General features: G+C 41.7%; 1 protein-coding gene and 1 non-coding gene across 2 annotated transcripts; one reads left to right on the top strand and one right to left on the bottom strand.

Annotated features, from left to right (window-relative positions):
* Window positions 1-203: 203 nt before the first annotated feature.
* Window positions 204-276, bottom strand: TRNAA-AGC (transfer RNA alanine (anticodon AGC)). Its single transcript has one exon. It is a non-coding gene; the product is annotated as a tRNA-Ala (tRNA).
* A 7296-nt stretch (window positions 277-7572) lies between these two features.
* Window positions 7573-10598, top strand: LOC123150518 (PTI1-like tyrosine-protein kinase At3g15890). Its single transcript, XM_044570357.1, has 4 exons — window positions 7573-7897; window positions 8613-8757; window positions 9282-9544; window positions 9649-10598. Exons 1-4 carry the CDS (start codon window positions 7827-7829, stop codon window positions 10268-10270), a joined length of 1101 nt encoding a protein of 366 aa, XP_044426292.1. The 5' UTR covers window positions 7573-7826; the 3' UTR covers window positions 10271-10598.
* Window positions 10599-13072: the final 2474 nt, after the last annotated feature.

The following is a 13072-nucleotide window of genomic DNA, read 5'->3' on the forward strand; positions in this document are numbered from 1 at the left end:
GGTTTATTGATTTTTTTAAAAATATCAATTTGAAAAAAAGTGCCGGTTTTGACCAAAAAATTAACAATTCTTAAAAAATTTCATCAATTTTTTTTTAAAAAAGGTCATCGATTCTAAAATATTTCCCCAAAATGGCAAAAAAACAGCGTCTCTCCTCAGCTCCCCACCCGCAGGGCCAAAGAAAAAAAATTAAAAACAGTAAATGGAGAAGTGGGGTATCGATCCCCATACCTCTCGCATGCTAAGCGAGCGCTCTACCATCTGAGCTACATCCCCATTGATGCGTACTATCACTCCAAGCTCTTTGTGAACTTGTAATCCAAAACATGGTAGAACAAACCATGAACCAAAATGATCATTTTTCGTGAACGAAGAAACTAAACTGAGTATCCACGAACAAATCAGAAGACACAATCGGGGTAACACGCAGCGGTTTGGTGCCGACTGAATGGCCATCGTGCTGCCGCATTCGTCGCGACCTAGCCCATGGCGACCGTCTCAGCGGGAACTAGTCTTGGGCTCTAAACGGGCAAGACGAAGCAGGAGCTAGCGCGCGCTGACCAGCGAAGGAGACATGAGAATGAGTTTACCAGGTGGTCATGACGGTGAACAGCAAGAATGAGGGAAACGATGTGCATCGGATGGCCGCTGGAGTAACTAAAAACGGTGACTCCGACTCGCTTGGAACATGCATGTCCACTCCAGGCTAAATTGGCTGATGCCGGCCATTGTGAGCTTCAGTATTGTGGAGACATGTGGTTCAATTATCTGTACAATTCAGGCTAAATTCATAGCATGTGGATCTGACCAGAATGGGGAAGCACCTGTCTGCCATCAAACACTTGGTAGCACCTGAACAATCATCTGTACAAATCGGTACGCCAACACAAGGGCGGAATCTGTCATGAGGAGCGGCATCGACCAAGCAGATGCATCCAAGGCAGACATCCTCGATTTGAAACGAATGCCTGGAATTACGGGTTTTACTAAATGTACGTGGTTTACTAAATGCCTGGAACTCCCAAGCTGGCTTCAGCAGAGCACGAGAGCGGATGCTCGTCCAAGCATCGCGTCCGCTCACGCACGAACCCGTTCAAGAAGCATTCTCTCTGGACTGCAACCTCGCATCCGCGTCCAGGTAATTTGGTTCCGAGGATGCCGCCGTTCTGTGACGGGCCGATCCCGTCTTCCCTATACGAAGCGTCATTTTGCAGATGGAAGAAGGATGGATTGACCACTGCCGAAAAAAAGGCGCAAATGGCTCTGAAGTCGAAAATCCTACACCGTTGCACATGCTTGGGAGTTTGATCGCAGTCCGCTCATACATTTTGGCAGACAAAGTATCTGCTTGCACCGTTGCACGGGCGAGCAATGCAGCTGGCCGGCGTTGAACCTGATACCTGCTGGATTTACGAGGGGGGAAATGGAAGAAGAAGAAAAGTGTGGATTTACGAAGGGAAAAATGGAAGGAAAAAAAATAAAGTTTGGAGAAGTGAGGTATCGATCCCCATACCTCCCTCTCGCATGCTAAGCGAGCGCTCTACCATCTGAGCTACATCCCCTTTGACTGTTTATCATTTTCATTCAAATGGTAATATCTGATTATTCACCAATGGACATCGTTGGTGAAGGAATGTAGGCCCAAGATGAGTGGAGAACGTATTCCCCCCCTTCGATCGGCCCTGCCTTCCGTTGTCCCTCAACAAAGCACTTCTTCTACCTGGACAAGAAAGGGAAATTCTCAGTGGCTTCGGCATATAAGTTCTTACTCAAACGAAATTGCAACGAGAGGATTGGTTAGAAGGACGAGGTGGATCATCTAACACTCACAGGGATGAAAAATCCTGGAGTTCTTTGTGGAAGTTGAAGGTGCCGAAGTCCGTATCTTTTTATGGCGACTTGCACACCACTCACTCCCCCCCACTGATGTCTTGAAGAAGCGAAAGATGTCAGTACATGATGTTTGTCCGCTTTGTGAATGTCAAGACTCATGGAGGCATGCCCTCGTCTCTTGCACTATGTCCAGGTGCATATGGGCGCTGACATGCACTATGTCCAGGTGCATATGGGCGCTGACCGACGACGATCTTGTCTCACACATGACGGCAAATGCAGAACCTAATGCTAGACTTTGGCTTTTTTAGCTCAGCGACGAACTTGATCAGGCGAGCTTCACACGGATGGTTGCCACTTTGTGGTCAATCTGGTATGCTAGACGCAAGGCAGTGTATGAGTCGTTGTTTCAGAGCCCTCATCAAACCATTCGCTTTGTGGACAATTTTATTTCTGAACTGGGCCAACTTGAAAGTGGACAGGGACGTAGGGAGGAAAGAGCACCACCACAGGCTCGGCCTAAACGTTGGCTTCCACCACCCAATGGTTCTGTGAAGATTAATGTAGATGCTGCTGTTGTGAGATCACAACGTGGAGGAGCAGTCGCGGCATTGTGCAGAGATCAAACGGGCCAATATTTGGGATCTTCGGTTGTGGTCTTCCGAGGTATTAATGACCCTTTAATCCTGGAGACGTTTGCATGTCGTGAAGCATTATCGTTAGCACCATTCAAAATATTTGTGTCGCATCAAATTGCCAAGAAGCGATATTACAAAGGAGACATGAGGTCCAAATGCGGCTATAGTACATGAAATTATAAGCCGTTGTAATAGTTTCAATTCTAGTTCCTTTATTTTCGAATGTAGGAACTTTAATTTTGAAGCTCATAATCCTGCCAAGTTTGCTTGTAACCTACGCGTAGGTAGACATGTGTGGTTGGGCATTCCTCATGACCCAAACCTTGTACCTATGACCATGGCTTTGAATGAATAAATATGTCGAGATCTCTCAAAAAAAACTTCTTCTATCGCTAAAAAAGCACTTCTTCTCCAAGGCCAAGGCAATGATCTCGCAAGCCACAAAGGACCAAAACCACACCAAGCGATTCATCGATTGAACCGATGAGGCAGTGACATCATCAAAATAGCAAATTAAATTGCAAGGCTCCCCGTAGTAAGAAAGCCGCCTAGGACTCATGTATTCGTTCTTTTGCCGAAGAATCCTAAAGGAAATGTGGGAAGGACTACTCTGATGCGAAATTACACAAGCAACGCGCTACATTGTGTATTTTCTTTTTTGACAATGTCTTCAATGTGTTATGCTTGTCACTGCGCCTTCTGATCAGGAGAGAGTTTTCCTAATCAGAAGGTTAAGCATCACACTAAAGATGTCGTAAAAAAATCCAAGTGCCTTGTTCTCTATATGTCACTGGAAAGAAGTCGTACCTGCATTTCCTTTTGCCCCCTCTCGATAAGTAGGTGAACATACCTTCATCGTGGGCATTTTGATCACTGCATGGATCCTTGCAGTTTGCTTCACTAGCTCATGTCACCGTGTCGGCTTGCATGGAGGGGACTTTGTCCATTATGTCCTGACCTGCATGATCTTAATTAGTTATGGTGCGCCGGGTATCCTTGGTTGGCGTCCTGACATTTCGATTGGCGACTGAACTTAAGATCCGTCTCGATTGCGTTCATAACTTCATATGCATGTACTCCAGTTTTCAGAACCAGGGCCCAGCGTTAATGACGCCAAGACCCCGTGTCAATGCCGGGCGTCATGCACACTGGGACCTGATTGGGAAACTATAGCCATGGTGAGGCCTAGATAGAAGCATGAAAGGTATGGTGGTGAGGTGGCCAATCGATAGGCGATTGATTTCATTTCTAATTGCCCCTAGAATTGTAGAGGAGTGATAGGTACTTATAAAACTAGCTATGTTGTCATGCATGTGTCTAATTTTAGTTGGGAAAGAGTCAGTTGATTTGTGGCCAGTCGACTCATTCTCCCTACCCTACACATGCATGCTAGTTGCTAGTTTAACAGTCCGCCTTGTGTTGCGGAATACTTTCAGGTGCATGTGTATGTTTACTAAAAGTTTGTTACACTTAATTGAAAACTAGTTTCTTACTTTTTGTAAAAAAGAAAGTTTATTACTTTTTGTAAAAAGGAAAATAAGCCAACTTCAACTTAATGAAGTCGTCAACTACGTAGGACACAATGGTGTTGATTACACAGGAAACAAGCAAAAGATTACAAGCGAGGAGCTCACAAACACCAACCACTACAAGCACTCACAGAGCACAATGTTCCGGGTGCAGTCGCCACAAATCAACTGACTCTTTCCGACGAGATTTGCTGTTATGTTCTTCTGGTCAATTCAAGGGTTCAACAAATGACAACTGCGGCTCCGGAGCACTAGTTCTTAGGGGCATGTGCACGAAGACTTTCCACCTGTCATCAACAAGGCCAAACTGGCTCCAATATAGGAACGACGACTTGTTCTCTGGCAATGGTCATTCGGTGGTTCAGGGACCAGGATGTAATTTTTATTATGTGGGTGCTTTATACTTTTGATGAACTTTTAATATACCTGAGTCCTTTTCGCAAAAAATTCAGTACACATATTCTTTAGTAGCTATTAGTGAGAACATCTATTTTATGATTTTTCTTTGTAATATACAACCAAATAGGCATTTAAAAAAATTATTAGGAGTGAATCAAAGAATGGATAAAAAGATTGTCAAAACCACAAAATTAATCAAAACCAAAATTTATCTATCTTATTCATGAGTTTTGCCAAGATTTCTTACTAGTTCAACACTATACTAGATCATGATGATGCGTGTTACCCACCCGTTCATATGCTATGGAGTGATCTATACTTTATAAACATATAGATACAATAATGATCAAGTATATGATTAAAACTCAATTATGATTATTAAAATAACACATTTTTATTTGTATTATAACTGAAAAAAAATCGTGTGTCAACTTCAACTATGTGTGTAGTTATTGTTCAAAATTGGTGGGAAGTTATAGTACTTATTCTTGGATATACATTTTTAAGAAAATTTAGTACAGATTGAGTTGGACAAGGAAGTGCGCGGTTCCTATTTAGCATTGTAGGCGCCCGTTTTTATTGTTTCTGCAAACGGGCGCATACAAGTGTGCTAGTTGGACTCGGCCCATCTCCGTTCCTCCTTTTTTTTGTTAAAAAGAGAAGAGAAAAAAAATCCGCCATGAATGATTCAAATCTGCGACCTCCTCGTTGAAGGTTGGCTGCTGTAACCATGGCATCAACTAGCACGGATGTGCTAACTTTTAACCTATTTGTATTATATTCTCTTCTCAAAAAAATTGTATTATATTCTTTCTTTCTTTTTCTTTTTTTCCTTTTTTCTTCTTTTCCTGTCCTGATGAAACATTTTGCAAATACGTGAACTATTTTTTTTTCAAATTGATGATCTTCTTCTGAAATTCGATGAACTTTTTTTTTCAAATCCATGAACTTTTTTTGAATTTTGATGAACTTTTTTAAAATCAATGAACCTTTTCCAAATTGGATGTCTTTTTTTCAATTTTGGTGATTTTTTGCAAAAGCGTTGAACTTTTTTCAAAATCGATGAACTGTTTTTCAAAAGCGTTGAACTTTTTACAAAATCAATGTTTTTTTTCAAATTTCAGTGATATTTTTTCAAATTCTATGAACTTTTTTTCAGAATTGTTGAAACTTTTTCAAATTCTTGAACTTATTTCCAAAATCCATGAACATTTTTGAATTCACAATTTTTTTCCTTTTTTTCCAGTTTTTCGTTTTTTTGTTTTTTTAAGACATTCTCACTAAGCTTTATTCAAAACATCTGAACATTTACAGGAATAAAATTCAAATCCCCGGGTTGGCCTGACCAGACATGGCGACCAAACCCGGGTGAAAGAGCGTGCTTCGTGAGATTGTGAGCCTCGAAATTCAAACTTATAAATTCATGGATGAAATTACAAGCAGTAAAAGAACTAGATCGTATTATTTTTAATGGTCAACCTCGCTCTACATGGGCTGGCCCATGAGAAGGGGCGTTCGGGCGCAGGTTTGCCAAGTGGCATTGAAAGCGCCACATAGGAGCTCCCAAGGAAGTGGTCCACACACTATTGGGGAAGATCCTATTTACGAGATCACAAGTTAAGAGTTGCCTCTTACGAAGTCACTGCATATGCGTCACTTGTCACAACCTAAAAGTCTTTTTATATTTGTTTATTCAAAACATTTTACCTCTTAAACCATGCGTCAAAATCTCGATCCGTTCTCACCACTAGATTTCTCGCATCGATATCTTTGAAACTAGTATCATGTTAATAGGTTACGATGAACTATTTTTATGAAAAACCGAGGCAAATAATAAAAACAAACTGATAGAAAAACAAATGGAAGAAAAATCTAAGTTGGAAGCACGGTTGCGAGTCTTCACTATTTTTCTCTTTCTGAGAAGCACAACACCGCTTCTTATGGAAGCACAATTTTTCGAATTTGTCAATATTTTTGCGAACACTGCTTCTTTTCATTTTGCAAACACTGCTTCTTTTCATTTTGCGAACATTCTTTGAATTCGTCAATATTTTTTTTAATTCATGAACATTTACCAAATCCACAAATAGATTTAATATTGTGGTTTGTTCTGAAACTCATGAACATTTTTTGAATTGACGCACATTTTAAAAGATTTAGAACAATTTTCTAAAATTCATAAGCATTTTTTGAATCTGCGAAGAGTTTTTAAATCGATGGACTTCATCGAAATTTTGGAAAAAAATTGAAATTCACAACCATTTATTCAATTTTGTGAACATCGAAAAAAATCATGTACATTTTTTGAATTCACAAATATTTCGTTCAAATTCATGAACATGTGGACATTTTTTTTTCAAAATGATGAGCATTTTCTTACCTTTCGAACATTTTTTAAAATCAAGAACTTGTTTTGAACATGCCGAAAGAATACAAATATTTTTTGGATTCATGAACTATTTGTGATTTCCCAATGTTTTTTGAGTTTGTGAACATTTATTGATTTCTCAAACAATTTTTTTAGAATTCTTTTTTTTATTTGGAACTTTTTAACCCGAATTATTTTAAAGGAACGAATTAAAAAAAACAGGTGTTGTCCCAAAAGGGCACCTGGGTGGAAGGGGGTGCACATCGAGCGTCTCCTCAGCGCGCACTGCGCGGAATAGGAGCTCCCCGTTATTGGGGAGAAGAAATTGTTGCGGGGGGTTTTCTGCAAAACTGGGACTAAATCATCACATGAGGTGCAAGTTGGGGTATGGTTTGGTCAAGTTTTGCAACGTTGAAACTAAATCATCACATTAAATGCAAGTTAGGGTACCTGGGATGCTATTACCTCATAAATCTTCCAAAATAAACAAGCCATCGCAGTTGCACCGTGCCAGTCCAAACCTTCTTTTGTTTTGACGGGTGCGGGGGGTTGGACGGGCGCGGCGCCGTAAACCGAACCCCGCCGACCGGGGTCAACAGTCCGGTTAGAATGGAAAGTGCGTCCCCTGCCAGCCCAAACAGTACGTACTAGCCACTGGCCGCCGCCAGCCCCATCGGGCTGTCAGCGGAGGCCGCCTTAACGGCGCCGCGGTGGCGCAAGCGCAACGCGGTTTCTCTCGACCGCACGGCAACCACGCGTACCAACGCCACCACCGACGGGTCAAGAAAGCGGGCAGGGGAGCAAAGCCACCAGCCCACCACACCAGATCACCGCAAGTCCAGGACTCCAGGCTGCGAGGCTGTCACGTCCTGGCTCTCCAACAAGTCCTCCTCCTCCCCTCGCCTCGCCCACCAGTCCACCACGCCATTCCTTACCCTCCAAGCGACGACTGCTCCCCCCTCCGCGCACGCGCGCGCCAAATCTGTTCACGCCGGGTCACGGGAGGCGCGGCAGCGGCAGGAGACCGGCCGGCGCGCGCGCGCGGGCGGGCGGGCACCGATGCACCACCGGCTCTCGCGGGTCGCCCACAGGGTCCTCTGCTGCGGCAGGCAAGCCTCCGGGGACGATCTGTAAGTATACCGACACCAAAGCTCTCCCCCCGTCCCCGCTTTCGCTTCGACCTGGGTGGCCTCGTCGGCGAGTTCGGCGGGGCGCGGAGTTCGATCGGCGCGTCGCGTGAGCACCCTCGATTCGAGTTCGCTCGCTCTAACCTGGGTGGGAATTTCGCCGTGCCGCCTTGTCTGGCTAGGTTGTGCTACGCGAGGGTGCCGCCCACGGCGCCCTGGGACGAGTAATTCTGTTGAGGCGCTGCTCAATTTCGCTTTGAAAGAGTCTTGGTCCGGCCTGGTTTGGTTTGTAGGAGCAGCGGCGGCCGGTGAGGCTCGTCGGGACTGGGCAAGTAGATGCTACGGCACGCGATTGGGGGCGAATCTCATCTCCGGAAGGTCCAAAACGTGCTGTGTTAGTTTGGCGTTGGAGGACGCATCTGTCCCTTGTTTAAGCCCTCTTGTCTCTTTGCGATGCTAACAGTTTCGCAATTGTTGTCCCAGACCGAAGCCAAGTGTATTATGCTCACAAATGGACATAGAACGATAATTGGGATGGGATGTTACTTCGATGTAGCGTTCCTCTGATTTTCTGTTCTTGGGAGTTAGGCAGGATTGGTTCAGGATTTAGGAGCACGAGTGAATTGTCATTGGTTGAAAACGGGAACTGACTTGGACCTCTGATTCTGTACCAGGAGAGTTCATGCTCACCATGTAACTAACGGCTTTGTTTTTTCAGGAACGACGAGCGGAATGGATCCATCAGGTGGGTGTTCTCGCTGAGGGAGCTCCAGTCGGCGACAAATAGATTCAATTACGACAACAAGATCGGAGAAGGCTCGCTTGGGAGCGTCTACTGGGGACAAGTTTGGGATGGCTCTCAGGTTACTGCTCTCTCCATGCTGATCCATTCTATACATTTCCCAATTCCCTTTCCCATGATGGGAAGAAGAATGCCAGCTTTATCGCCTTGATGTTCCTTGCTGTCTAGTTGGGCTAGTAGTTCATTGCTTTACTTGCACAGTTGGGCAAATGCTATTCGATAGCTGCCTAACTAAACAACAACCAACTGTCATTTATAACTACTTTAGTCTGCTCTGGAACACTGATCTTTGATTGCGGTAGCATTCGTTAGGTAGGATATCCTCTCGTAGGCAGGTCAACTTAGACAACTTGCTACAGGTTTGCAAGTATACATCTGCTGAATAGAAAAAACAATCCAGCACATGCCCTGACTTGGCCCCAACTACTGCGTCACACGTCTGTTTTTTATTAAAGAAATCACTCACTGACCACCCTAAAATAAAATATTTTCAAAGGTGCACCAGTTCTGCTCTTACCATGTTAACTCTGCTTACACCGATAGTTTTTAGTCAAGTTAATTTTTGATAAATATCTTTGGATGCAGATTGCTGTTAAAAAGTTAAAGAATGCAAGAAATGGGACAGAAATGGAGTTTGCTTCAGAAGTCGAATCTTTGGGAAGAGTAAGGCACAAAAACCTCCTGAGTTTGCGGGGATATTGTGCTGATGGGCCTGAACGCATTCTGGTGTATGACTATATGCCGAACTCAAGTCTTTTTGCACATCTCCACGGAACACACTCTTCGGAGTGCCTTCTTGACTGGCGGCGGAGAACATTTATTGCCATTGGTGCTGCTCGGGCTATTGCGTGAGTAAACGTCTTCTTTGTTCGTAGTAGCATGACATAGATAATTCTTTCGTTTTTACTTCCGGTAAGCAGTTTGAGATAACCTCATGGGTGCTTTCTTGCAGGTATCTTCACCACCATGAGACACCTCCGATAATCCATGGAAGCATCAAATCGACCAATGTGTTACTTGATTCGGATTTCCAAGCACACGTCGGTGACTTTGGTCTTATGAAGCTCATCTCAGATGAAATAGATCATGATAAGATTATCGGTGAAAACCAACGAGGCTATCATGCTCCTGAGTACGTCATGTTTGGCAAGCCTACAACAGGTTGTGATGTCTACAGCTTTGGCATAATACTTCTGGAGCTCACTAGTGGGAGAAAGCCAGTAGAAAAATCAGGCTCCCAGAAAATGCTCGGGGTCCGAAACTGGATGCTCCCGCTGGCGAAAGAGGGTAGATACGATGAAATCGCGGACTCAAAACTCAATGATAAGTATTCTGAGTCTGAACTAAAGAGGGTGGTGCTGATTGGACTAGCGTGCACACACAGAGAACCCGATAAGAGACCGACGATGCTTGAGGTAGTGTCCCTGCTGAAAGGTGAATCGAAAGAGATGCTTCTGAGGCTTGAAAAGGAGGAGCTATTTAGGCCAGACTCGATGGCTAGTTCCGTCGGAACGACTCCGGAAGGGAGCACCGACTGCATTCTTAAGAATGATGAAGGGCTGGCTGGGGCTTGATGGGTTGGTTGGTACCCTGGACTAGCCCCTAGGTATTGGTAGAGTGGATATTCTTGCTGAATTGGAGCTTGGTCTGCATGGTTTGGCTTGACTGAAATGTATAGGATTGGTTTGTTATTTATGATGAACTCCTCCCTTTTTTGAGAGAGGGGGAGATGTAGAGAGGTGAGTTGGCTTTTTATAGAAAGTGCTTTTTGTGTGCACTGGGTGGAAGGCCCGTATACTCCCCAGATGTTTGGGCATGCTTCATCCTGTTGTCAACTGTGTTGGTTACTGTAAACAAAATTTCCTTCGCATATACAACTGAATGCAGATGACTGGATGATCATGCTCTCTCCTTCCTGACAATTAGCCCTCTGCAGGCCAGTTTTCCTGTCTTTGCTTTTGCAGGTTCTTCATTTTGCAGGATTTTCATGGCTGAGCTTTTGCTCTGTCTGTCTTGCGTGTGTTTGGCGAAAAGAGATGATCATATTCTGTCTGTAAGAAGCTCCGCCTATCCTATTTCCTGCTATCATGTTGTCCTAAGCTAGGCCCAAGCCCTAGCTCATGAGACAGTGACATACTGATCACAGGGTCCATTTTAAACGACTTTCACCGAAACAGTCCAACTTAGGCAGTGAAAAAAGAAAAAGGAAATCATCGCAAAAGGGCTAAAACACTAGCACGTAGAGACATAGGCGTGCTAGAGTCCCTAAAAGTTTGTTTCCAACTTCAAATCATTGCGAAAAAAGCCAAATATGATAAGCACCACGCAGAGGGTGCGGCTATGTCTCACTATTTGCCGGCAGTGCACCGGCCTAGTACTCACATGCTCTTTTTTCACTTTTGTTTATATTTTAAAAATAAAAAAATACATACAGTATATTGCAAAAAGACTAATTTACTTAATTATTTCAAAGTGCTCACGATACACTTAAAAATGTTCATGCAGTTTAAAAAAATCTTCGCCAAACTTTTAGAAAATGTTTGTACAGTTAAAAGAATTATGTTACGTTTAATTAATGTTCACACGTTTCAAACAAATGTATGTGACATTTTTCAAAATACTATTATACAATGTAAAAATTGTTTGTGTAATTCAAAACAAATTCGTACCAATTCAAAAATGTGTACGTTACATTTAATTTTTTATTATTATACAATGTAAAAAGATTGTTTGTGTAATTCAAAACAAATTTGTACCATTCAAAAATGTGTATGTTGCATTTTAAAAATGTTATACAATGTAAAAAAGATTGTTCGTGTAATTCAAAACAGATTCGTACCATGCAAAGATGTGTATGTTACATTTTAAAATGTTATACAATGCAAAGAAGAATGTTCGTGTAATTCAAAACAAATTCGTGCCATTAAAAAATGTGTACACATTTAAAAAAATGTTCATTCGTTTCAGAAATATGTTATGACATTTCAAGAAATTTTTTTATACAATGTAAAAATGTTAGCATAGTTTAAATAAAATATTTCATATCATTAAAAAAATGATTCAACATGTTCGCAAAATTTTTAACACGCACTCCAAAAAGGTTTGAAAATATGTATTTGGAAAAATGTAATTGTGTATTTGGAAATGTTAAATGTGTATAGAATTTTTTTAGTTGTATACGAAAAATTTCTTATCTATGAAAAAAAGTTGATGATATAAATATGTTTGAAAAAAATGCTAATCATGTGTTTGGGAAATGGGAAATGTGAGTAAAAAATGTTCCTGGTATATACGAAGAATGTACGGTATGTATGAAAAAATTAGGCACGTGTTGAAAATAAATAAATAAATAAATAGGTAAACCCAAAGAAAGTTGGTGAAAAGTGGAGAAAGAAACAATGAAACCCGAAAAAAAAGAAAAAAAGAAAAAAATGGAAGGAAACTAGGTAAGAACGTTAGAAAAACGATAAAAAAATAGAGGAAAATCTTGCACGTCAGCTACAGTACTAGACTGGCCCAGTATGCTTGCAGAGAAGCTTTTGCTCTGGGAGAAGACCTGGCTCTTACCAAGATTAGAGTTGCTTCCGATTGCTTGGAGCTGGTAAAAGATCTACACATGAAAAACAACAGAAGATACCCCGCAAAAAAAAAAATGCCATGGGCAGCGCACATGTAATGAGGAGCCTCACAAATTAGCTAGAATGGCGACCTCACTTGAGGTTGCCTGGCATGTTTGGTTATGTAACCCTCCCCTCAATATTTGTATTCCTTTGGACCTTGAAGTTTGAATAAAGTGTGTTGTTCCTTCAAAAAAAATTAGGTCTCTCAATGGGCGAGAAATAGGGGAGCAGCTTTGTCTGGCTTATAGCGAGCCCATCTTGCCTCAGGCGTCGCTGCTAACGTGCCGTGCAAGTTGTTAATGCATTTGCGCTAATTTTTCTTCTCTGTTTTTCTATTTGTTAGTTTTTTTGTTCATATTTTCTAAAACAGCGGTAGAATAATTTTAATGTAATTTTAAAAAATGTTGATAGCATTCCAAAAAGTGTTGTGACATTTTAAAATGTCACGTGTTTCAAAAATAATGTACATACCATTTTAAAAACGTTCATACAATGTTTAAAAATGTTTGTGTAAATAAAATTTTGTTTAGTATTAAAAAATACGATAAAACTTCATAAATGTTCACACATTTCAGAAACATGTTCATGATATGTTAGAAAAAAGTTTATAAAATGTAAAAAAATGTCCGCACAGTTTAAAAAAGTTTGAGCAATAATGTCCGCACAGTTTATAAAATGTACGAAAATGTTCATTTGTGTTTTCATTGTGCTGACTTTTGTTTTAATTAATATAAGCATTAAATCTGGGATATCCTT

The sequence above is a fragment of the Triticum aestivum genome, chromosome 7A (genome assembly GCF_018294505.1).
Source record: "Triticum aestivum cultivar Chinese Spring chromosome 7A, IWGSC CS RefSeq v2.1, whole genome shotgun sequence".
In the NCBI taxonomy this organism is placed as follows: Eukaryota; Viridiplantae; Streptophyta; class Magnoliopsida; order Poales; family Poaceae; genus Triticum; species Triticum aestivum.